At 46.4% G+C, this 25041-nt stretch overlaps 1 protein-coding gene across 5 annotated transcripts in view; it reads left to right on the top strand.

Moving 5' to 3' along the window:
* Window positions 1–2009: 2009 nt before the first annotated feature.
* The window catches only part of LOC122381296 (zinc finger protein 271-like), a 102901-nt gene continuing 79869 nt past the window's right edge, over window positions 2010–25041 (top strand). For 2 of the 5 annotated variants that reach the window (XM_043365301.1, XM_043365297.1), the window contains exons 1-4: window positions 5840–5855; window positions 14953–15211; window positions 19567–19754; window positions 21218–21291. In XM_043365301.1, the coding sequence (XP_043221236.1) occupies window positions 15023–15211; window positions 19567–19754; window positions 21218–21291 (451 nt within the window). In that variant the 5' untranslated portion in view covers window positions 5840–5855; window positions 14953–15022. The other 3 variants (XM_043365298.1, XM_043365299.1, XM_043365300.1) reach the window with 3 other exon arrangements.

Below are 25041 nucleotides of genomic sequence, written 5' to 3'. Positions count from 1 at the left end.
GGGTGCCAAAGGCCTAGCAGGGGCACCACGGGCCTGTCAGTGGCACCACAGGCCTGTCAGGAGCACCATCGGCCTAGCAAAAGCACTACAGGTCTTCCAGGGGCACCACAGACCTGCCAGGGGCACCAGAGGCCTGTCAGGGACACTATCGGCTTCGCAGGGGAACCACCGGCTTCACAAGGGCACCATGGGCCTGTCAAGGGCACCACAAGCCTGTCGTTGGCAATTTAGGATTGTCAGAGGCACCACAAACCTGTCAAGGGCACCTGCGTTCTAACAGGGGCACCACAAACCTGCCAAGGCCCAGGGACACCACAGGCCTAGCAAGGACACCACAGGCCTGTCAGGGGCACCACGGGCCTGTCAGGGCCCATGGGCACCTAAGTCATGTCAGGGCCCACCGTAGGCTTGTCAGGGGGCAGGGTAGGTAGGTACCACAGTCTTTCCAGGGGCACCAGCGGCTTAGCAGGGGCACCAGTCATCACATGACTAACCAAAAACAAAGAAAAAAAAACTGAAAATAGGGCACCACCAAAATTAAGTGGCCGAAATCCGTTGAGGTTTCAATTTTGGGCATAGGTAGGGGCACCACTTCGATTCATGACCCTCCCCTTGGAGTTTTCCCGAATCCGCCCCTGGTATTAATACATCAAATTTAAGGGGGGGCACCTTGCTATTGGTGCCCCCCTTGCAGAATTCAAGGGGGGGCACGGTGCCCCGGTGCCCCCCCCCGTTCCGCCGCCTATGGTATGGTGGACTAACGGGCACACACTGTGTTAAGTGCTGTAGGTGAAACGAAAGCATTTTTTTCTTAGTAAAAAACTGCGATTGCAACATGATGACAAATAGTCAGATTACCGCCAAAGCGAATGAGATACGGCTTTTTGTGACCCGGCATTAGAAGCAGAAGGCTTTGGGGATCATTCCCATGCATCATTTTTTCAATTTGTACGAAATGAACGCAAACCAGCGGCGTTTGAACTTGCGAGTGTCTGACCGTCATTTTACGACCTAGAAAATATCACGACTTCTGACGATTATACACGAGGCCGGTTTTGACAAAAACATGAAAACCATGTGATTTCAGATGCCCCAAACATTTGTCTACTCGGCCATATCGCAATTAACTCGATTTGGTAAACTTGACTTTTGGGTATTTATGGCCACTCGTGAACCCCATTTGCATCACTGTGGGTCGGCTAGCTATTCAAGTATATTTGCGTGCAAAGTTTCACTTCTCTATTCATATACACTGTGCACCAGTGGCGGATCCAGGGGGGGGGGACAAAATGGGCATTTACCCCCCCCCCCAAACGGCATAATTTTAACATTACGCCTATGGACGATGCATGGAAAGAATCGATAAATTGTTATGGTTTGCCCCCCCAAAAAACTCTGAGCTTGATCCGCCTCTGCTGTGCACTTCTCTATCTTCGCATTGCGACGGAATCGTCGAGTAAGTAAAGGGGGGGGGGGGGCAACTAGTTCCCCCCATCCGGCGTCCCACGGTCTGTGGGTGGCGCCCTGGGTGGCGCCGGCGCGGTGACGCGGACTCGTAGGTTGAGCGGGGTCTGCGCCGACTGAGTACCGACGGGAGGGGGGGAGGATGACCGCCCCTCCCCCCCTGAGATCTCGAGAACGAAGCAAGATAGCGACAAGCGGTAAACGGCATGGGATACGCACGGACAAGGTCTACAATTTTTACCAAGGTCATTTTCAGGTCAGGTCAAAGATGACGTCACAGGGGTCAAAAAAGTAAAAATGGCGGCGCTAGATATGGAGTTTTTCTCGAATAACTTTCGAACTAGTCAAGATAGGAACAAACTAAGGGCACCATCGTGATCCTCTCGTCAATCCGCATCGAATGATATATATGTTGACCTCGAAAGGTCAAGGTCCGCCCCCCGTCGGTGCGCGTGTTAAAACGCTGCAATGCATGTTTTGCTGTAAATTAAGCATAGTTTGGTAAAAAGGCGACCTTGGCCACCTTGGCAAAAGGCAAAAGCGTTGATCGATTGATTGAATTTGATCCAAGGATTGATCCAGATTGATTCGTATCACGTGCGGGATCATACTGATACAAATTTGATCGAGTCGGTCCAGGTTTGTTTGGCTCTCTCTATCGTCTGGATAAAAATAGGCCCCGCCCATCCCAATCAGCTGCTGCATGACGAGTTGATGACGACAACCACTACTTACCAGCAACCAATCTAGGGATAGCGTACGTGACAGTAATGGTGCAGCGGTTGCAAAATATTACATTGTTATTCAAACGGTTTTTGCTTTTAGGGCCTTGTTAGATGAGGATGAGGTTAGATTAGATGAGGTGTTGATGCAGGCAGGTATTTTTTTAAAATATTTTTTTGACAATTTTTTGCCCTTGTTTTACTTAATAGCTGAACTCGGGACCACCTACTCTAAACCTTATTTTATATAACATGTCAATGCTGATGCTGTCTTGAAATGTGAAATTTAGACAATGGTAATAGGAATAATGAATAGCAATTTCACCAACAACATTTTAATCTCTAGGAAGTGCAATTAAAATTAAAATCACTGTCTGCCACACTGCTCCGATCTTGGTCATGCAACCAACGTTCATGGGTGGTGTTTCACGGCAGAGCACTGCAGTGCGCTGCGTCATGCGTGTGTCAGAGCATTGGGTTTCCATGACAGTGTCAACAAACTTCACTGTGACGCTAAGCTATGACAGCATCCCAGAACGCTAGCACGCTGCGGTACCAGCACCAGCAGCATGCTAGCAGTATTTGAACTCAAACCTCTGTTCTTGGTACGGTTTTTCAGAACCTCTCACTCTGTTCCAAACGCGATTCATCATAAACTAAGAGATCACATGCAACGTCATTTGAGTGATGCTATGGTATGCCGTAGCTACCAGTGCACACAGTGTCTGGATGGTGAAACAGGGCCATTATTAATCACATTTGCTTTGCTTTGTTTCAGCAGAATCCTGTCTGCACATGGGAGGAGCGCAACAAAAGCCCATCAAGTTCATGCATGGCAGTGGATCTCAACAGGAGAAAACCAGAAAGAACATGGATGCTTGTAGATTGCAGTTGTACACTGCTGTTATCACCTGATGTGCGTGGCTGGCATTGCTCCTGGCAAGAACCACCTGCAAGTGATGAGATGGTGCCTCAGTCTTTGAGTGTGCTGCAGTGTGAGAGGCGCCCTGATCTCTACTTTGTGATGGGTTTCCATTGGAGGTTCAACTGAGAAGTGAGAACTGACTGTGACCATGCTTGAGCATGCCAGTGGAGCTTTACATGCTTAGGGCAGCTTTTGAACAGATGCTGACCATGGCATGTCCCATCCAGTTATCACGTGCACAGAATGGTGGGGGGAGGGCAACTCTGGGCTCTTGAGTCAGCCCTACCTGCACAGGGGGTACAGATGGCCGCTTACGTTTGGTGTGTCCTGCACTGCATTATCAAGCCCAGTCTGCACCACAGGCAATGGGTCGGGCTGCACTATATTAAAGGCAGACTATCTTGCAAAGGAGGCTGGCATCCTCTCCCATAATGACACACCAGTTGGCAATCATCGCTGCGATGATCACGAGGGTGTCCGCTTATCTGCCATGGTGAGGTGGAGAGGCAACTGGCCTGAGGGATGGTTTTACTTCATCTGAAGCCCCCTTTCCCCGCCTGCCAGGCCCGGTCAAACGACCGCTTCACAGTGAACGACTTGCAGTGGATGCCGTCCCACAGCGCAACGAGCGCGCCGACCAGAGGCGGCGGCCAAGAGGCGGCCGCGCTCCCCCAGTCGACGGTCCCGGTGGACGTCGGCAACGCCCACCGCGCGACCATCAGATCGGCTCGCGACAGCGCCGTCGCCGACTGACCGCATGACTGGTATCTGTTCTTGATGTGGGACCGACTGCCACCACCGGTCGCGGAAGGGCATCGCTCATCGGCCATCGACGTCCACCAGCTTCGCGTGGGTCACTGTTCGGGCTGCCACCAATACACCGAATCGGATGGAACCCTGTCGGCGAATGCCGGCGGTGCCCCGACATCGACTGCGCGGCGGCCAGTGCATCGCGTGCCGGGAGGAGGCTGGCACCCCCGATCGGTCATTGGTCACAAACCGTGTCCCAGCTCATGACTGCATCCAGCGCAGCTCTGTGAGATGTTCTGCTGCAGTCTGCCGCGTGTGTTGAAAGAAGAATGAACATGAGAAAAACTCAAAACTTTATGCCTATTCGTATTTGACCAGTATTGGAATAAGTTTGGATTTTGAGAATTTGTGTCCCTGTGCTTGTGCCTGTGTGGAAAGGCATGCTTTACGGTGTACCATCTCAATTTGTGCGGCTGCTGACAGGCCACCTGGGTGCCAACGTATGTGCGAATCCGCGAATACGTTGTGTTTCGTCAGTCAGTATCGTTCTGAAAATATTGACTGCAATAGGCTATAAAGCGTATGACGGTTCAGCCCAGCAGTAATAACTGACCATTGATTGGGCGAATTTTGTGTGGTGGTTCGCTAATACATAACCTAAAGAGTGTTTTGCCGGAATCGTTTAGTAGCAGAACTGACCGGAATATAAGTAGAATGCAACGGTTTGAATCGTTAATTTGTTGAAACGATTGTTCTCTGAGACCACTGTGTAACTTTTGACCTGAGAATCACCAATTATAACGACAATGGGGAAGCAGTAGGCACTGTAGAGTGTAGGCAACACTATATAGTTGGCACACTTACGGAAGCACACGACTTACGCAGTGGACATCTGCATCATGCATGTTAAGGTTTACTGGGAAGAGTGAGAAATTAGTCAGAATATAACTGACTAAGGAAAATAGGCGATATTTCCAATTGAGCTGGGGCGGAGAGGGGGAGGGGACGTGTGGTCAGCTATGCCAATAATTCATTCTCATTATGCAGCTGTGTAAAAGGGCGTCCGTTTTTTGGGTGAGACCTTCCCCATCGGCCATTTCCAAGCTAAATCGTGGTGGAGAGTCTGGAGACCTCAGCCTCGGTAGTCGGTACCCTGCGCGCTGCGCCACCTTGCGAAACATAAAGCAGCAGTCCTGACATCTACAGGCGTGACTTTTCATGAAAGCGCGGATGTGTTCGCGCTTATGTGAAGAAAATTCTTCCGAGTATGGTTGATAATGAGATTAATTGTTGTCATTTATTTATTAATTCATTGGCAAAAGTACCCTAATAAATCGGTAAAGTAGCTTGAACTGTATCGTATTTCCTTGGGAAAAAAATGACGAACTCATCCTAAGACATCCAGATTATTGGATGCGTTCGTCAGTTGTAAGTAGTTCAAGTTTTTGGGAAAATTTGCTTGTGGAAAATCATAATATTTCAAAGATATGCCTATTTTCGAATAATTTATGCATTTATCTGCATTGAAAATGATTGTAAAGCAAAAGTGCAAAAGATCATTGTCAACTTATTTTCTCAAATCACAATTTACGAACGCACAAAACTCCAGCTTTTAATTTAGTGCGTGTGCGAATTGCGGTCAAGAAAACAGATTTAAACTGTCTATATTCCTCTTAAAACAATGAAGGATGAATGTGGAAAACGCTGTTTTGAACAATTGTATATTTATTTTTCTTAATTAAGCAAAAGTACAAAATTTTCAACTATTATTACATTTGCTCTCACAAAACCCATCACTTTTTAGCATGACGTCACGTCAGCCAAATTTACTAGCGCCATCTCTGGAGAGCATCTTTCGAAACCTCCAGACGATAGAGAGAGCCGTTTGTTTGATGGGGCGTTTGCTGTTTTTTTTTTTTTTTTTTTTGGCTCGTCTTCGCTGGACGTCCGTTAGACCCAGCGTGAGACCCTCTTTCGGCCATTACAATTACAAGGTTGAGGTGCTTTCGGCGCACGCACGGGATCAGGGTTTTGCGCTGAAATTTTTCATGATTTCAATCTGCGCCAAAAAATGGGTACCTTCTACCTTTTTGTGCCATTAAAGGAAATAGTTCACTTTTAACATGGGATTTTGAACTGGAATAGCAGTTTTGTAGCTGCTGGTACTAGCACAAATCAGAGGCATTTACAGCTCAATGACCACCCTAGATGAAGATATTCCATTTCTCGTTCCAAAAAGACAGAGGAATTAGCGCCTTGCAGAGGAATGCAGCCATGTCATCAGCCAATCAGCATGCTGCTTACAGCCAATGCAGTATCCGTAGGTTTGAACTATGCAATATGATTGGTTAACGCGTAATAAGCTTCTACGTCAAACATTATTTTATAAGGAATATAATTATTAATATATTAAAATATAGAAAATAATGTTTTTACAAAAAGTTTTTATTGTATTTTCTTATCATTTTGAGCATAAAAAATCATAAATCCACAGGTACTAAAATAGGATGCCTGTGAAAACAGGGCGCCGGAGGGCATATTAGTCACGTGACATTTGGAACTTCTCCCCCTCTGTGGGCCTTCTACATGCTCAACGTCACGTGTAAACTTCATGAATCTCGATTAAATCGCCCCAGGCGCCCTGTTTTCACTGTCGTCCCTAAAATACTAGTTTCAGCAAAGTGAACTTTTTCGTTTAATATAATTTTACATAAAGCGTCTCCTGACCAAGACAATATCAACCAGTTACCAGATAGGGCATTCTGGTGTCCTGAATGCTTTCCCACGTTGAGGTGTTAGAGCATCCAAATTTGTTGGATTCCATGGAAACCCAATACAAACTTATGACCTGACAGATTTTCATCTAATATTTTATTGTTGGATAGATTTTTGTCTGCAGATTTTCATCCAATTATTTTAGTGTCATAATCTCCATCTGTACAGTCTGTCTTAAAAGTACCGCGCAAAGTGACGGTGGATCCATCGAGCCTGACTGAGGAAGGGCCTGCCAAATTTGGGTCACCGAAGCAATTGACATCCTCGTCCATTCCCTAGGTCAATTGGTCGGTGACTTTCAAATTAAAGCAGACCCTTTCTCGGTCAGGCTTGATGGATCCACCGCCACTTTGCGCGGTACTTTTAAGACAGACTGTACATTTTTTCGTTTGTGCATTTTTGAAATGTGCTTTTTTGTCTGTGTATTTCTTTGTCTGTGCATTTTTTCATCCAATGATTTTTTTTTTGTCTGGACATTTGTTTGTCCAATAATCAAACCACGACTTGATATTTGATCAGGCCCACTTGCTTTATGAGGATTGAGGCTTTCTAGACTACTTGTACTCCAGCGGCTGCTATAGTAATATCCGAGCTCATGGGGTAAGGTGAAACTCCCAAGTCACAAATGTCAAACACTATACATGGGCCCTGTTTCACGGTGATAGGTAGCAGCACGCTGCTATCAAATTGCGCGAGCTGACGTAATGTGATGACGTTACACTAATGACGTTTCGTGTAATCCGTGAGCTTTTTCATAGCTGCGTTTGGAACAGAGTTGCTGTCTGGTTGAATGCGTTTGATACATTTGTTTGATCGCACAGCCATGAAGATGTTAGCAGCAATATTTGATGACATCACACAGATTGACGGCGTCGTGGTTTGCTGATGTTTCCATGGAAACCCAATTTGACACGTGTAATAGCAGCGTGCTGCTATCACCGGTGAAACAGGGCCATGCAGGCCCATGTCGTCCCCTATCTCTCTGCGTGTCCACTAACACGAATGACGTCACGCATGTGGGCGGAGCTATGGGCGGAGCCTAACGCACGCGGCAGTCCAAGCCGCCATATTTGAATTTATATTTTAATAGAATCTTGCCGATATTTTGGGTGAAGTCAATTTATATGGATAGCTTGGTGACAGTTTAGCTATACGAATAATAATTCATTATGGATGTGCGTATATTCAGCTTGGAATTGCAATTTAAGTTCCGCACCGCATAGATTCGAACTCGGGACCTTTGGAATACTGCGCGGGCACGCTAACCACTACACTACCGCGACCGCGCGGCGGCCGGCGGCAGGGAGGCTGCGGAGACATGGGGGGACATTTTACGCTTTTGTGAAAAAAGCAAAAGATTTAGCGAAAAAAACGTAATAGATAACTTGCAGAAAATTGTCTGCTCTTTTAGATAAGATACTTAAGTTTGATATATCTTGTGCAGACTTCATTCTACAGTGCTTCGAAAATCGCTCATTTACATGGGGATTGAACGGGGCTTCGAGACTTGACTCCAAATGACGTCACGAGCTGACGTCACGAAAAGGTAGAATCGCCGGACGACCCTACCTGGTATATAGGGCCTTGGGGCCATGTTTGATATGTTACATAAATGAATGTTTCATATGTACTCCCATATTTCATATGCATGAAACCTTTATTGCAAGCTTTTCTTACATGAAGACTGACTGTGATTATGTGAGACTGTGACTGTGTGAAAACTGTGATTCAGGATCTAAGCTTTTTAAGTGTGGATATGTCAATGTAGGTATAATGTAAACCCTATGCAGGTATGAACTGAGGTAGGGTTATGTTGAATGTTGGTGTAGGTATACACCCAGTGGCGCAGCCAGGGGGGGTGAAAGGGGTGAGATCTCACCCCCGTCTCTTATCCTAGGGGCCCACCGTCGATTCGAACTGTAACGTTATGCAGCCTGACAATTTTTTATCATAATGTCAAGGTCCGTCATAGGACTGAAAAACAGTTTTCAGGCCTGATAGCCCCCCCCCCTTAGGATTTATAGTCCCATTTTATGATCTAAGAGGGTACATCCAAGACCCGATTGAACTAATCAAGGCCTAGGAGGGCCCATTCCATGGCATGAGAGGGCCATTTCAGGCCTGAGAGGGCCCACTTCACTTTTCAGGTATGTGAGGGCCCATTTCAGGCCTGAAGGGGCCCATTTGAAGCTTGAGAGGGCCCATTTCAGGCCCTAGAGGGCCTGTTTGAGGGCCTGTTTGAGGCCTAAGAGGGGCCCATTTCAGGCCTGAGAGGGCCCATTTGATGCCTGTGAGGGCCCATTTCAGGCCTGAAGGGGTCCATTTCAGGCCCTAGAGAGCATGTTTGAGGCCTGATAGGGCCCATTTTAGGCCTGAGAGGGGCCCATTTCAGGCCTGAGGGGGCCCATTTCAAGCTTGAGTGGACCCATTTCATGCCCTAGAGGGCCTGTTTGGGGCTAGAGAGGGCACGTTTGAGGCCAGAGAGGGCCCGTTTGAGGGCTGAGAGGGGCCCATTTCAGGCACCATTTCAGACCTGAGAGGGCCCCGTTACGGTATGAGGGGGCCCTTTTTCGACATTGCCGGGCTGAGGGGGCCCATTTCAGGTCTTAGAGGGCCCATTTTTTAGGTCTGAGAGGGCTAATGTCAGGCCTGGGAGGGCCCATTTCAGGCCCTAGAGGACCTATTTGAGGCCTGAGAGGGGCCCATTTCATGTCTGATAGGGCTAATGTCAGGCCTGAGAGGGCCCATTTCAGGCCCTAGAGGGCCCATTTCAGGCCCTAGAGGGCCCATTTCAGGCCCTAGAGGACCTATTTGAAGCCTGAGAGGGGCCCATTTCAGGCCTGAGAGGGGCCATTTCAGGCCTGAGAGGGCCCATTTGCTGCTGTGAGGGCCCATTTTAGGCCTGAAGGGGTCCATTTCAGGCCCTAGAGGGCATTTTGAGGCCTGATAGGGCCCATTTCAGGCCTGAGAGGGCCCATTTCAAGCTAGAGAGGGTCCATTTCATGCCCTAGAGGGCCTGTTTGGGGCTAGAGAGGGCCCGTTTGAGGCCAGAGAGGGCCCGTTTAAGGCCAGAGAGGGCCCGTTTGAGGCCAGAGAAGGCCCGTTTGAGGGCTGAGAGGGGCCCATCTCAGGGATAACAGGCACCATTTCAGACCTGTGAGGGCCCAGTTACGGTATGAGGGGGTCCTTTTTCGACATGATAGGGACCATTTCCGGGCTGATGGGGCCCATTTCAGGTCTGAGAGGGCCAATTTCAGGTCTGAGAGGGCTAATGTCAGGCCTGAGAGGGCCCATTTCAGGCCCTAGAGGACCTATTTGAGGCCTGAGAGGGTCTACTTCAGGCTTGAGAAGGGCCCATTTCAGGTCTGAGAGGGCCTAGTTCGGGCCTGAGAAGACATCCCAGGAATGAAAGGATCATCCTATGTGTGGGAGCGTCCGTACTCCGTGCCTGGTCTGGGTCTGATAGGGCCTACCCCAATCCTGATTGAGCCCATATTATGTTTGATATAGGTCAACTCACCACATGTATATTGATGGCCCAGTTCATGTCTAATGGGCCCATCTCAAGACTCAGAGATTTTATGCGTCAGGAAGCCTACCCCAAGCGTGAGGGGGCCCATAGAGGTTTTTGAGGCTCATGGAGGTCAGAAGCGGCGGAACACCTTCAATTAAGGGGGGCACTGCCGAATTATGGTCCCATTCATTCCATGCAACGCCCATAGGGCTTATGTTAAAATGCCAAAATCAAAGGGGGGCACGGTGCCCCGGTGCCCTCCCCGTTCCGCCGCCTATGATGGAGGTCCCGCAGTACGATATATCAGCCTCTGAGAAAGACATGCAGGGCCCTGCCAAGCCGACATCTGAAAATCTTCTCCTCAGGCCTGTGCCTGCCTCACCGCCCGGCCCCACGCCGACGTCTAGGAGTTTGACGCCTAGGTATTTATCAGGACCCCACGCCGGTCCATGATGGCTCCAAACTGACACCTGAGGCTCCTGCACCGGCTTTTGAAGGGCCCACCGACCTCTGATAGCCACCACGCAGGCCGCAAAAGACCATGTCGATTGTCGATATCTAAACCCCGAAGTCTTGGAAGGCCTGTGCTCTATGCAGATTCTTGAGGGCTTTACGTGGGCTTGTAAATATCCCAAACTGGCTCTAGCCTAGCTCGACCGCGCCCCGCAGAGCAGGGCCCCAGGCTTTCCAGTTTTACGCTCCCGAGGGGTGTTTGAATATTCCCTTCTAACCTGACTCCAGGGTCACGTAGCGACAAGTGCGGCGGTAGGCGGCTTTCTAAAGAGCGTCGAAAATCATGGAGAAATTACTTCAGTCATATTGCAGTTCAGACCAAGGCACACGTCATCATGTTCATCGAAGGAAAAGTTTCGCCTATTTCGACACTCGAGGACATAAAAGCTATAGCGCGCTGAAAGTGGGTTCGATAGTTCTCTAACTCGTGCAATCAGCTTTAGGCGTATCGGCCAAACCCGATCATAATTTAAGACGGCTAGAAAGACGAGAAAGGAACGGATAGCTATAGGATGCTTTAGAATCGTAGAGGTCATTTTTCGATTAGGTCATCGCTGAGGTCATTGAAGATGAAATTATGATAAAGTTATGATAAACACAAAGACAAGGTTACGACGAAAAAATTCTTGTTTTTATATTTTTCACAAATAACCGTATAACTTGTGAACCAGAGCTAGAGCTTTGCGGAACAACTCATTCGATAGGCCTTTCAAAACGCTTTCGCTTTTAAGATTTGACCTCAATGCCTCATGTCAATGGTTTGGCAACAGAGCAGAGGATAACACAAGCAAAACCATCTAAATAGTCGCATTTTACCAAAACAGTTTTGCTAAGAATTTTTGCAAGGACTTTAGTGAGAATAACTATGAGACATTTACTTTGTCATCATTCTCTTGTTAACATGCATCGAATGAGCTACTTATAATTTCACATAAAAAGTTCAACTTCAAAATGTGACCGCAGATCAAGGTCATGCCCTTACTTCAGAAGTTCATGATGGTCATCAACCGATCCGTATGGATGATTAACACTTTCAAGACAATGTCATAACTCTACCTCGTCTCCTATATCAAAAGTAATAGTCGAAAAACTGATGTTGAGCTTTTTGAAAAGCCTTTTGACCTAGCCCGACCATTTGAGTGGCCGCTGGCCATCAATTGCACGCTGTCCATCTAATATGGGCAGAATGGTCGTGTTTCTGTAAATATGCTGTTGTTTTTTACGTGCCTCTTCAGATCAAGAGATATTTGTCCTTTTCCCCGATTTGGCTGGTAATGATGACAATGATCTTACCTTTCGTTGTTGGTAAGGGGCCCCCATTTGTTTGAGGGGGGCCCACTTTGCTGGGGGGCCCATCGCGAACGTCTCTCACCCCCGTCGCCAGAGTTCTGGCTGCGCCACTGTATACACCTTTTGTTAGTTTATTTCGGTACGTACGCATCCATTTTAGACCTGGCGGATTCTTTGTAGACATACCGCTAAGCTATGTATCAGTTGTGTATCAGTATAGCATTGCATGTCGGCCGTTTATAGCGGTGATCGGCATTAGATCATTTAATTTCGGCGCAGCAGCAAAAGACGCCCGAATTCGGCGTGTCCGCATTGTATTTCGGCGATACCCCTGGAAATTGGAGACGGCCGCACGATATTTAGAACAGCAGCAACCATTCAATTTCGGCGGTTATTGGGAGGCAGGTGTGAGATTTCTCGCTTACAAAATGAGCTTGTTGGAGCACTGTTATTAAGTCAAACGTTTTTCAAGGTGTTTACTGTTGCCACTATTTCATCGTCTGGACTTGTGCTTGCCTCCGACCCTCTAACCTCTGCTTTATGGCCGAAATTTCCTTTCGCAATCGCCAGCGATGAGGCCCGTCGCCCTGTGTCGTCGCGCGGTTGTTGATAGGATGCGCCGAGCGCCGGATGGACAGTCAGATGCTGTTTGATGTGTGTATGGGGGAGGGGGGGGGGGAGAGAAAGATACACCTGCTGCAACCACGAGTCTTATCCATGGGACGGGTTAGAATGTTGGCGCTAAGCCTCTGGTAGTGTTCATGGGGGTGGGGCGGGGTGAGAGGAGGCGTGGTGATACGATACGCAATGCTGAATTTATTTTCGTGTCCTTCTGCACACAGTAGGCAAGGGATGTTTGATGTTTCACGCTGGCAGTTGATTAACCCGCGCCCGGCTGGGGGTCCTGGATTTCCACGCCCTGCTGGGGGGGGGGGGGGGGTGTTTGAACACCCCCCTTCTAACTCGGCTCCTGGGCCACGTAGCGATACGCGGAAGGCGGCGTTCGAAAGAGCGCCAAAAATAATGACAAAATCACTTCGGTCACTTTTTTGGTCAGGTCAAAGGTCAGGTCACCAGAGGTCATTGAAGGCAAAATTTCGCCGATTTTCAGGTCGAATGTCGACAATTTCCAGGAAGCCAGCGCATAACTCGGGAACCAATAGAGCTAAAGCGCCGCGGAAAAGCGCATTCGATAACCCTATTAACGCCCTTTCTGAAAAATTCTCTCAGATTTGACCTAACGTCAACGGTTTTGCCTGCAGGGGGCAAAAACTGCAAAAATAGCCGATTTTTTTCGGAAACAGTTTTTCTGCAATAATTTTTGACACAAGCCTTGTACGAGCTTCCTTTTACCGGCATCGTGTTCCTCTCGTCAAGACGCATCGAATGAACTATAACTTGACCTTGAAAGGTCAACTTTAAAATTTGACCTCAGGTCAAGGTCATGACCTGACCGGAAAAGGTCATGTTGCATATCAGTCGATCCGTATCGTCGAGGTGAACACATCTAAGGCGTTTTCACCGCTCTAGCATGCCTCTATCAAAAGTTATTTGCGAAAAACTGTTAGACACCATTCGTGACCTGAGATGACTTCAGGGGCATAAATAGGGGTCACGGACACCATTTTCATGTTCAGTGTGTTTAAACCACTTGTAATTCAGTGTTTGGGAGTGTTTATAATGTCTTTCGTCCAAAAGAGGCGCATTTCAATTTTCTCCCATTGACTTATAATGGGGAGGTCGCAAAATTGACCTGACCTTAGTAGGTCACCGATATCAAAATTCTGAGAATATACATTTTATAGATACTGTTATCCTTATCAATCGCTGAATATTTCAAAGCGATCGGTCACTCGGTGTAGCAATGGCAGACATTGAAACTTTTTATGAGGTGAGGTCACTTCAAGTGACCTGGTGACCTGACCTTTAATGACCTTGGTCTGAAATTTTCACAACATGTGTAGAATTGATGTATGGTAAGGTGTACCTAAAACGGCGGCGCGGAGCGCCGCCGTTTTTGAGATATTCGCGAAAAACCACAAGGTGTTCAAACACCCCCCTCCCCCAGCAGGGCGCGGGTCAATAGGAGATACAGGGAGTGACACGATAACCGATTGGTAAGACTCATTCTGGTATCGTTGAGATTGAGATAATTGTGTTATGTGTGATTGACGAGGTAATGGGTTGCTTTCAAGGTGAAGTAAAATAACAGGTCTTTTGATAAAATGGGCTCATGTTTTGGGCAAAAACTTGGCACACAGTGACAACAGCACAGACGTGCTTCAATGAAAGAGAATCGGGGTTTGCCTCGAGTCCAACAACGATTGGTGTTTGCCTTGTCGATCGTCGTCCGCCATGTGCGGACAGGAGCGGGTACTGAAATATAAAAAAGAAACCAGCCCACAGATGTTATCTTTTTAGGACAAATAGTACTAACTCAGTAAAGCTTATCAATATTCACATCAGAATTCGAAACGGGAAACAGCGAAACGATCTTAGGTAGGTACTGTGACGCTAAACAAACAATGGCCTGCTTTTCTCCCCCTGAGAATATCTCAAAGCCACAAAGCTGTATGAGGATTCAGTTGATGCTCAAGAAGCGTTCCTGAAAATGTGAATCACCTGGGTGCCTCCGGTTACCCGCCGAAATTGAATGAACTGTGCCTAATTTGGTTGTTGTTACTGTTGCTAAATAGCGTGCGCAACCTCTACACCTGTGCTGGCGCAGCCGATTCTACTTGCGCTATCGTCGAAAATGGAGCGTTTTGCCGCTGTGCCGAAATTGAATGCTTTACCGCCGACTGCCTGACCTGCGCCGAGATATGATTTGATTCTTGTACATAATATTGCGGTATGTGTACACACATTTCGTTAATTCTTAAATTGACGATTACGCACCGAATTTAACTGACAAAAAGTGTAGTGTTTGATGTGCAGTTCATTTGTATGAAGTAATTGTTGAGTGATGACCTTCAACCTTGTATATCATATCTCAACAGACTGTGAAGTGTGAACACAGTCACTGATGCGGGCTGGTCAGTGGTCAAGCACCACCTAGGCAAGCCACTTATGCAGCTGAAGCAGTCTTTGGGAGGATCTGAAAACATGGAATTGACTATGTGTTCTGTAACAGTGCTCGAGGCCTCGAGGTGCTGGAGGCCAATGCAGAGCAACTACGCTGTCAGGGACAGCATGTCGGAGAGCAATTCTCTGCTGATAATGAAGAAAGAGATTAAGGTGGAGCCTCCCTCGCCAAGGGTAAGTGAGCACCTATATACAGGGCGTTCCGAAAATAGAGCCTCCCTCTCCCCCCCCCCCCCCCTAACTAAGATCGACTGTATCTTTGCAACTGTGCATCCTACAGCTTTGGAACACCGCTAATTAGAAAATGCAATCAAATTGTATTCAGCTAGGCCGTAATTCCGTTATGTATCATGCACAACACGCCCAGCCTTGTGGAAAGCACAATATTGCAGAATTCAATACCAAATTTTTGGTGAAACTTGGGTGAAACATGTAGCGGTATCGGCCATCGGCAAGGTGTCGGATATGGTGGTATATAATACTGAACGAGGCCGGTGTAAATAAATTTTCAAGACCGAGGTCCTTACTGGATTTTTGAACGAGGCCGAAGGCCGAGTTCAAAAATCAGTAAGGACTGAGGTCTTGAAAATTTATCACCGGCCGAGTTTGGTATGTATTTTACTGTATGCCAACGATAAATTTATTTTCTGGACTGAAGCTCTTAGCCGACTAAAGGAACGAGACCATCCCAAAATGTTGGCTTTAGTGCATTCTGGTAATGCATTTTTGACCGTGGTCAATTTGCTTACACCAGTCATTACCACACCCCTCTGGCTAATGTATTTGAATAGGCCAGGCATACAGTAAAAATTTCTTCACATCTGACGGTTATTTCAGTTCATGTGCGTTTATTCATTCTTCGCACCGCCGTCGCCGTGTTTCACGGCCTCGCAACACATTTTGTTATGGTCGTTCTCGGTGTAACGACCATAACAATACGTATTCATTCAGAGCCACACTAGGGTAGCCTGTTAGAATCGAAATTGACCGTTCTTTCCAACAAGCGGTCTCTCATTATCGTAGGACATACGATTTTGGAGATATACCTAAACAATTTGACCTAGTACGGGGGCACACTTTAACACCCTGTGTATGGTGTCTGCCTGTCTACTTCCTATTGGCTGCTTACGTTCATTATCTCAGGGTACCTTTTTTTGCATGTCTTATGATGCTTTTGGTGTGAGAGGACAGAGGTAATAATCAGGGGTGCGGAGCCGGAGCCGCCGGAGCCGGAGCCGATTTTTTTTCTCCGAAGCCGGAGCTGTCTGAAATTTCCACGGCTCTGCATCCCTGCGCATAAAATCCGGTTTAGACACACTGAACATGAAAATGGTGTCTGTGACCCCTGTTTATGCCCCTGAGGTCATCTTAGGTCACGAATGGATCTAACAGTTTTTCGCAAATAACTTTTGATAGAGACATGCTAGAGCGATCAAAACGCTTTAGATGTGTTCAGCTCGACGATACGGATCGACTGATATGCAACATGACCCTTTCCGGTCAGGTCATGACCTTGACCTGAGGTCAAATTTTCAAGTTGACCTTTCGAGGTCAAGTTATAGTTCATTCGATGCGTGTTGACGAGAGGAACACGATGCCGGTAAAAGTAAGCTCGTACAAGGCTTGGGTCAAAAGTTATTGCAGAAAAACTGTTTCCGAAAAAATCGGCTATTTTTGCAGTTTTTGCCCCCTGCAGGGAAAACCGTTGATGTTAGGTCAAATCTGAGAGAATTGCTCAGAAAGGGCGTTAATAGGGCTATCGAATGCGCTTTTCCGCGGCGCTGTAGCTCTATTGGTTCCCGAGTTATGCGTTGGCTTCTTGGAAATTGTCGACATTTGACCTGGATTTCGGCGAAATTTTGCCTTCAATGACCTCTGGTGACCTGACCTTTGACCTGACCAAAAAATTGACCGAAGTGATTTCCTCATTAGTTTGACGCTCTTTCGAACGCCGCCTTCCGCGTATCGCTACGTGGTCCAGGAGCCGAGTTAGAAGGGGGGGGGGGGGTGTTCAAACACCCCCCCCCCCAGCAGGGCGTGGAAATCCAGGACCCCCAGCCGGGCGCGGGTTAACACGCGCACCGACGGGGGGGAGCGGATATCCGCCCCCCCCCCTGAGGTTTTTCGCGAATAGCAGGAAAACCGGCGGCGCTACGAAATTTGGAACGACTATTCTCTCATCAATTTTACACATGGTGTGCAAGTTTGAACCTCCTAACTTTTAAGGTCAGGTCACCAGGTCACTTTGAATGACCCAACCTCAAGTCACTTATTTTTGCAACTTTGTCACCGTGCCAGAGCTACAGTAGATGTCGGAGGCCTTTGAAAGTCGCAGGATGTTATAAGGTCATTAGTAGCTACAATTTGTTTATCTCGGAATTAAGATATCGGTGACCTAAAGTCAGGTCAATTTCTCGACCTCCCCATTATAAGTCAATGGGGGAAAATCAACTCCCTGTTTTTACCACTAAAACGGGTCGGAATGGCCCCATATACCATACATTACTTCATATACGATCAACCTTCACTACCTTGAGGTCTGTTTTGCTGTTGGGCAGCTGTAAGGTCATGTGACGTCATCAAAGGTCACCAAAGTTTTTTTTTGCCAATAACTCCGTACAGGAACAAGATACAGCCGCGCGGATGGTCTCATTGTGTTCAGCTCGTCAAGACGCATCGAATGATATACATGATGACCTGAGGTCAACCTTTGACCTTGACCTTTCGAGGTCAACTTATATATCATTCGATGCTGATTGACGAGGTCACGAGAGGATCACGATGATGCCCTTAGTTTGTTCCTATCTTGACTAATTCGAAAGTAATTCGAGAAAAACTCCATGTCTAGCGCCGCCATTTTGACATTTTTGACCCCTGTGACGTCATCTTTGACCTGACCTGAAAATGACCTTAGTAAAATTGTAGACCTTGTCCGTGCGTATCCGATGCCGTTTACCGCTTGTCCCTATCTTGCTTCGTTCTCGAAATTCAAGGGGGAGGCGGTCATCCGCCCCCCCCCCCCCGTCGGTACTAAGTTGGCGCAAACCCCCGTCGGTGCGCGGGTTAACCCGCGCCGGGCCGGTGCTCCGAGACTTCCGTGCCGGGCCGGGGGTGTCTGAACACCCCCCCCCTTCTAACTCGGCTCCTGGGCCACGTAGCGACACGTGGTAAGCGGCAATCGAAAGAATGTCCAAAATAAGGAAGAAAACACTGCGGTCATTTTTGAGTCAGGTCAAAGGTCAGGTCACCAGAGGTCATCACAGGTAAAATGTTGGCTCTTTCAACATTTTGGAAACTGCCAACGGCTAACTCTTGAACCACTAGAGCTACAGCGCCGCGGAAAAGCGCATTCGATAGCTCTTTTAGCGCTCTTTCGCCACCATGTCCTCAGATTTGTTCTCAGGTCAACGATTTAGCCTCCAGAGGGCAACAACTCCAAATATAGCCGTTTTTACGAAGAAGTGTTTTTTTCGGCAATAACTTTTAACTCAAAAGAGCCACGACATTACTTTTGCCAGCATCGTGTTCCTCTCATCGAGACGCTTCGAATGAACTATAATTTTTGAAAGGTCAACTTGAAAATTTGACCTCAGGTCAAGGTAATGACCTGACCGGAAAAGGTCATGCTGCATATCAGTCGATCCGCATTGTCGAGCCGAACACATATAAGGCGTTTTCATCGCTCTAGCATGCCTCTATCAGAAGTTATTAGCGAAAAACTGCTATGAAAAATAAATAAACTGTGCTAAAACTGCTATTTTTATATGTAGATACTGTTCATTTTTAGATACTATTCATGCTATTCATACTATTCATACTATTTATTTACTTTTCATTACTATTCATTACTATTCATTTATAGATACTATTCGTGACCTGAGATGGCCTCGGGGACATAACAAATGGTCACAGGTGCCATTTTCCGGTTCAGTGGGTCAATTTTACCTTTATTCCGATGTTTGAGAGTGTCTAGAATGGTGTTCGTGTAAAAGAGACGTTTTTTTTTTAATTTTCTCCCTTTGACTTATAATGGAGAGGCCGCAAAATTGACCTGACCTTAGGTCACCGATATCAAAATTCCGAGATGTACGTTTTATAGATACTGTTACTCTTATCGATCGCTGAAAGTTTCAAGGCAATCGTTCAGTCGGTGTAGCTATGACGAACATTCTATTTTTTTCTTCTAATTTTGGTGACCTGACTTTGAGCGACCTTGGTCTGAAATTTTCACAACATGTGCGGAAAAGATGCACAAACAGGTGTGCCAAAAACGGCGGCGGCCGTTTTGGAGATACCTGCGAAAAATCGCAGGGGGGGGTGTTCAAACACCCCCCCCCCCCGGCCCGGCGCGGGTTAAAGGTAATGTGAAGGCATGATCAGACCACAGTATTTTAGCAATGACTTTTGACACATGCCTGGGAAAGCGTTGGGAACGACTTGAATGCGTTTACATTCAGAGAACGGCCAGCTCGCCTCTTTTAGTGGAAGGCACGCTTCTTGTGACTGAAAAAGATATCTGCTCGTTCTAGGCTGAGCGGCCGTCGTCTCCGTCGATGTCGGACGACGATCCGTTGTCGGACCGAGCTGTGCGGTCTCTAGTGAAGGAGGAGAAGGTCAGGTCGCCGTCGCCGTCGCCGCCGGAGGAGGAGAAGGTCAGGTCTCGGTCGCCGTCACCGTCGGAGGACTTCATCGGGTTCACTGAGGTGGACCGTGACAGGTGAGGACTGAGGGGTATGTCTGCCGTCTGGTAAGGCTAAATTTGTTATTTCGTTGCATAATATACCCCAATTAATCAACTATTTTATGTTAACTTAACCCGCGACCGCCTGGGGGGGGGTCGGATCCGACCCCCCCCCCTCCGTTTTTCTTGAATAACTCATGAACCGCTTGCGCTATCAACTTGAAACTTCGCATACCTTCTCCCCCATTAATTTGACGTCTCCTGTGCAATTTTTAAGAAAAAATTTCCAAAAATTTCTGAGATATATCGATTTTAGTGATGTAACTACATGGCGTTTTCAGTCAAAAAATGGTAAATGTTTAAAAATCGCCAAAAATCGAGGTTTTAAGCAAGTTGCAAATTAAGGACATGAAAAGACGCAGCTTAACGAGTTCTTTAAAATGGCTATCTCGGATTTTCCATAAAATGCGTTTTTCACCCCTAAAAATTCAAAAAACTATATTTTTTGGAAAACAGCTAATAAAATCTAAAATTTTGAGAATTTCCAAAAAACCGGAATATATGTTATAGAGCTCTATTAGAACATTAGATGTCCCAAATTTCAACTTTCTATCTTGATTTTTGACCCCCAAATTGTAAAAAATAGCTCCAACATGCATAGGGCATGGTGACGTCATAAGCATTTTCGCAAATTAGAGGCACTTCTGAACATCGCATGTGAAAACAAATGGCACCACTAGATTCCTGGGACAAAGCTGGTCTAGAAAAGTGCATTTTTATGTCAAAAATAAAAAGTTGAAAAATTGACTTTATTTCTTAGCCCTCGTTTAGTTATGTATGGTATAAACGATTTTTTATGCTTTCAATGCACACTTATCACCAGCACAGTGACTTGGGGTCACATATAACCATTACCATCGGATTTGGCGTGAAAAATGAGCCATAAAACATGTGTCGCACGCCCATGTAGCAGAAAGTGAAAACCGTGACCTTTCGTGACCTGACCTGACCTTGACCCGTACTTAGTATGACCCCTATACGCACATGGTACCTTCACTAGGTCTTTGAGGTCATTTGTGGTGAGTTTCGAGCAGCAGCTATCGATTCCGCTATCCGTAAGCCTAATCATGCAAAACCCCTGAATTTGACCTTTGACCTGACCTTGACCCGAAAGTTGACCTCAATCTTAAAATCTTAAGAGTGCTTTGGGAAGGTCTCGTAGAGACCTTTCGAACGCCGCCTCGCGGGGCTCGATACGACCATTGGTTCTCGAGATAACAGGGGGGGGGGGGTCGGATCCGACCCCCCCCCAGGCTGATGTGGGTACGGAAATAGCCCAGGCGGTGCCGGGTTAAGTAAGCATGTATCCATGACCGAAGTTATGAACATGCAAATGTTTTTGTTCATTTTTTCCTGTAAATTATCTTTTAAGATATGGTTTGGTGCATACTGCATATTGCATAAGTCACGTCCCTGAAGCCAGCAATTGTATTTTTCAGTGCTCATTTCGCCTCCATTGCAAAAACAACTATGCTGTTGGGGCGCGTGCCGGACTCTCAGGACATAAAACAAAGTAAGTATTGAGATTGAAAGTGTATCGCAAGTTTCGTGTTTGCCTCATAATACAATTAGCCTATTATGTTTGTCTGATTGTATACGTGCGCACGTGCAGGATGACGACCTATTTCGCGAAGGACCGAGTCCGAGCCTATTGCGCTAAAATTTGGTTTGTCATTAGTGACCGTTCAGTAGGGTGGCCCGAACAAGTCGGCTAGGGATACGATTTCGCACTTTTGAAAGTGCGTAAGTGCGCTCACTTTCGCGCCCGCTCGTTAGTCGCCCTCTAAGACGTCTTATTGGTATATAAGAGGTCAGTTTTACCAACATAAAATCGACCACCCGTTTTTTTTTTTTGCCTAACCCACGACGGAAATGGCGATTTCCCCGTTCTAGTACGCACCTGAGGGAGTGGTTGCCGCCCCTTGCGCTGGTGGTGATGGTTCAGTGATGGGTGGAGGGTAACACTGGCTTAAAGGGACTGTCCCACCTTCAAAAAATTGCTTTGATATACTGTTCTTGTGTTGCAAGACATAGATTAGGGGCCCCTGTACACGAAATTGGCAAACATTCGGCCCATAGTTGGCTAATTGTTTAGAAATTCCAATTTAAAGCTTTTGGATCGATTACGTCATATGATTGTTTTTTTATCGGGCAAAGTTTTTTTCCTAGCTGCCAAATCGGTGGCACAAAGTTTTGTTACGCTTCTGCCGCGAATAGTACAAACATTGCGCATGAAAGCAAAACTCAGGAAATTGGTATTTTAGTAAGATGCAAAGTAACACAAACATGTTCAATGTTCATGGAAAGGATTGAAATGAAAATTGGAAAATTGAAGCTTGAACTTTGTCAAGAAGAAGGTCGCAAACTGCAAAGAATATCAACAAGGCCTTATTTATCATTTTTAAAAGATTATAGAATGCTCCCTAATTGTAATAAGCAAAAGCAAGATATTGATGTTTGATTATTGATGCTGCCCACAATGTCTTGGGCACATGGATGATGGAAGTGAGCTCAACTTCAATAATCAGACCTAAGAATCACAATGGATATAGCCATGAGCCAGACTGCAAAGTATGTCAATTTTGTCCAGATGTTGTCAGTGCAGACTCCTTCGTCTGGTGCGGATTTAAGTGTGGTGCGGTGTGGATTTGGTTTGGTGTGGTGCAGATTTAGTGTAGCGGGGTGCGAAGTGTTCTCTCAGCCCCCTTTGGTGTGAATTTTCTGGCTCAGTTTGCAGGGTTTGTGTAAATTTTGAACTTAGGCCAGTGCTCCTTGACGACCTGCGAGCCATACTCTGCAGTACTGGCCTGGGCCCATGAGCAAAGTAATATAATATAGTCTGTTCAAGATTTAATATAATAAGTCTGCAAAACACATTCCAGCAATTGTAATTGAAGCAGAATGAATTGTAGTGACCTGCATTTGTATTTTTGTTGTGTCTGTGAAAAATAATAAATATACCTACTTATTGGAAAAATCGTGGCCTTTCAGCACATTTGGCAGAGTTGTGTGACTGATGTAGTGGCTCATGTGGAACGCAACGAGCTGCGGAACAAGCTTGAATAGCATTTTGCCTCAGGGCTATCTGCCAGAAACATTTCATCTGCATGAATTTATCTACAGGCAAGTCTGACAAATTTGTGGATTAACTGGGGACCTTGTAAGCCTGCATATTAAATTCTAGCCTACCAGCTCAGCCCTATCCTCAGTTTCAGCATTCAGCATGATAACAGTTCTGATCAAGTTCTGATTGTCACCACTGAGACACCAATGGAGTCCTCTGAAATTTTGCCTTTTAATTAAATTATTTGTAAGAGTTTCAAGCTATATTTAGACCAAACATTTCACTCTCAAAGATCTGCGACCTACCCCACTCGTCCAGTAGGATGCCTGGCGCGCAAACAGTCCAGCAGTGAGCTGCCAGCCGGCACGCAGGGCAGCAGCAGGCAGCGGCAGCAACGGCAACTGGTGAACACGTCTTGGACTGCAGCCACGACATAATCTAGGCTAGCGTCTATTCAATTTATCCATGTACAAGTCCCACAGCTCCTGCCCGAGATGCCCGAGGTTGCGCAAGTCAGGGAACTGACCACCTCCAGCCCAGGCGTGGTTCACTGACTCAAGATATTTCAACTGACCAGTCAGAGTTCATGTTTTGCAACTTTTATCCAAGTTATTTGTAATTGTAATATTCTAAACTGAATTTTAGGCATGACTTCATTTTTCAAGAGCTACAAAGAACACACCTTCCCTGTGCAGCACGTCTATTGTCCTAACATTAGTCACATAGTTGCAAGAAGCGACTTGAATGCGGAACCTGCCTGTTTTGAAGCCCTGTTGTTTGTTGGGTGACACTGCACAGAGGTAAGGATGGGGTGTGATTTTGCTGCTGTTTGTCAGGTTCAATATGTGTGTCAATGATCACAAAGTACTCTAAAGGTTTAAAAAATGCACAGCATGGCCTAACAAAGCACATTACCTAGGTTTTGACAAGCAGCGTAGCGACTGTGGTACAAAGGCCCAGTCCTGGTCCCATGCTCATGTTAGCAGCTGGATCTGCTCCCAGGAAACAAAGGTAGGTAAAACACTATTGACAGCTTTAAGATGAAATCTGCAGGAAAACTAAGCCATCTATAAAATCTAACATAAGCTTAACAGCGCAACAGAGCATTTCTGATTCAACGTGCAGCACTTCCGCTTTCATCCGCCATCAGCAACTCAGTTCAAAGAATGATGCATTACATCACTAAAATTTATTTCAAAATACCTCTGCATGGTGTTTACACAAACAACAGTTCTTTACTAGACATGGTCGACCTCAGGCCACCCACACTTCAGCAAACAGGGTATTATCAATGTTTAACGGCTCAAGGTTAGTCGTCTTGGATGTTCAGAAATAAAAAGGTGAACATTCATTGTCTCTTCCTTATCCTTATTTGTCACCATCAATAGATTGTGGACTCCTCAGAGCATGTCTTGATTATGGAGTTGAAACAGCAGTGAGCAAATCATTTATGATTTTGATACTATGATTAATTTCAGTGAGTTGCACACTTGACACCTGCCATTGATAAGTTCATGGCTCTTGCATTCTTCAGTCACATGTAGGACGGCCTCTTAAATATTTAAATACAAAAATAAAAATACTGCTAGAATTAGAAGGGGGACCATCAAAGCGTCCAAAATCGCAGCATCCAAAGTACGCAACATCCAAAACCGCAGCGTCCAAAGTACGCAACGTCCAAAATACGTCCAAAATCGGGTATATAGGGAGCATTCACAACGTCCAAAAACGAAACATCCAAAACCGCAACATCCAAAACGTATCATCCAAAAACGCAACATCCAGGGACGCATCATCCAAAGTACGCAACATCCAAAGTACGCAACATCCAAAGTACGCAACATCCAAAGTACGCAACATCCAAAGTACGCAACATCCAAAACCGTTAGGTTAGGTTAGGTTAGGTTAGGTTTCCTTATCGGGTCCGTATCAAAGCGTCCAAAACCGCAGCACCCAAAGTACGCAACATCCAAAACCGCAGCGTCCAAAGTACGCAACGTCCAAAATACGTCCAAAATCGGGTTTATAGGGGGCATTCACAAAGTCCAAAACCGAAACATCCAAAACCGCAACGTCCAAAAACGTATCATCCAAAAAACGCAACATCCAAAGACGCAACATCCAAAGTACGTAACCTCCAAAACCACAACGTCCAAGACCACGACATCCAAGGCACGCAACATCCAAAACCAACCTAAC

This window comes from Amphibalanus amphitrite, unplaced genomic scaffold (assembly GCF_019059575.1).
Source record: "Amphibalanus amphitrite isolate SeventyFive unplaced genomic scaffold, NRLGWU_Aamphi_draft 000117F_arrow, whole genome shotgun sequence".
Classification (NCBI taxonomy): Eukaryota; Metazoa; Arthropoda; class Thecostraca; order Balanomorpha; family Balanidae; genus Amphibalanus; species Amphibalanus amphitrite.
This window is presented reverse-complemented; position numbering and strand designations above follow the sequence as displayed.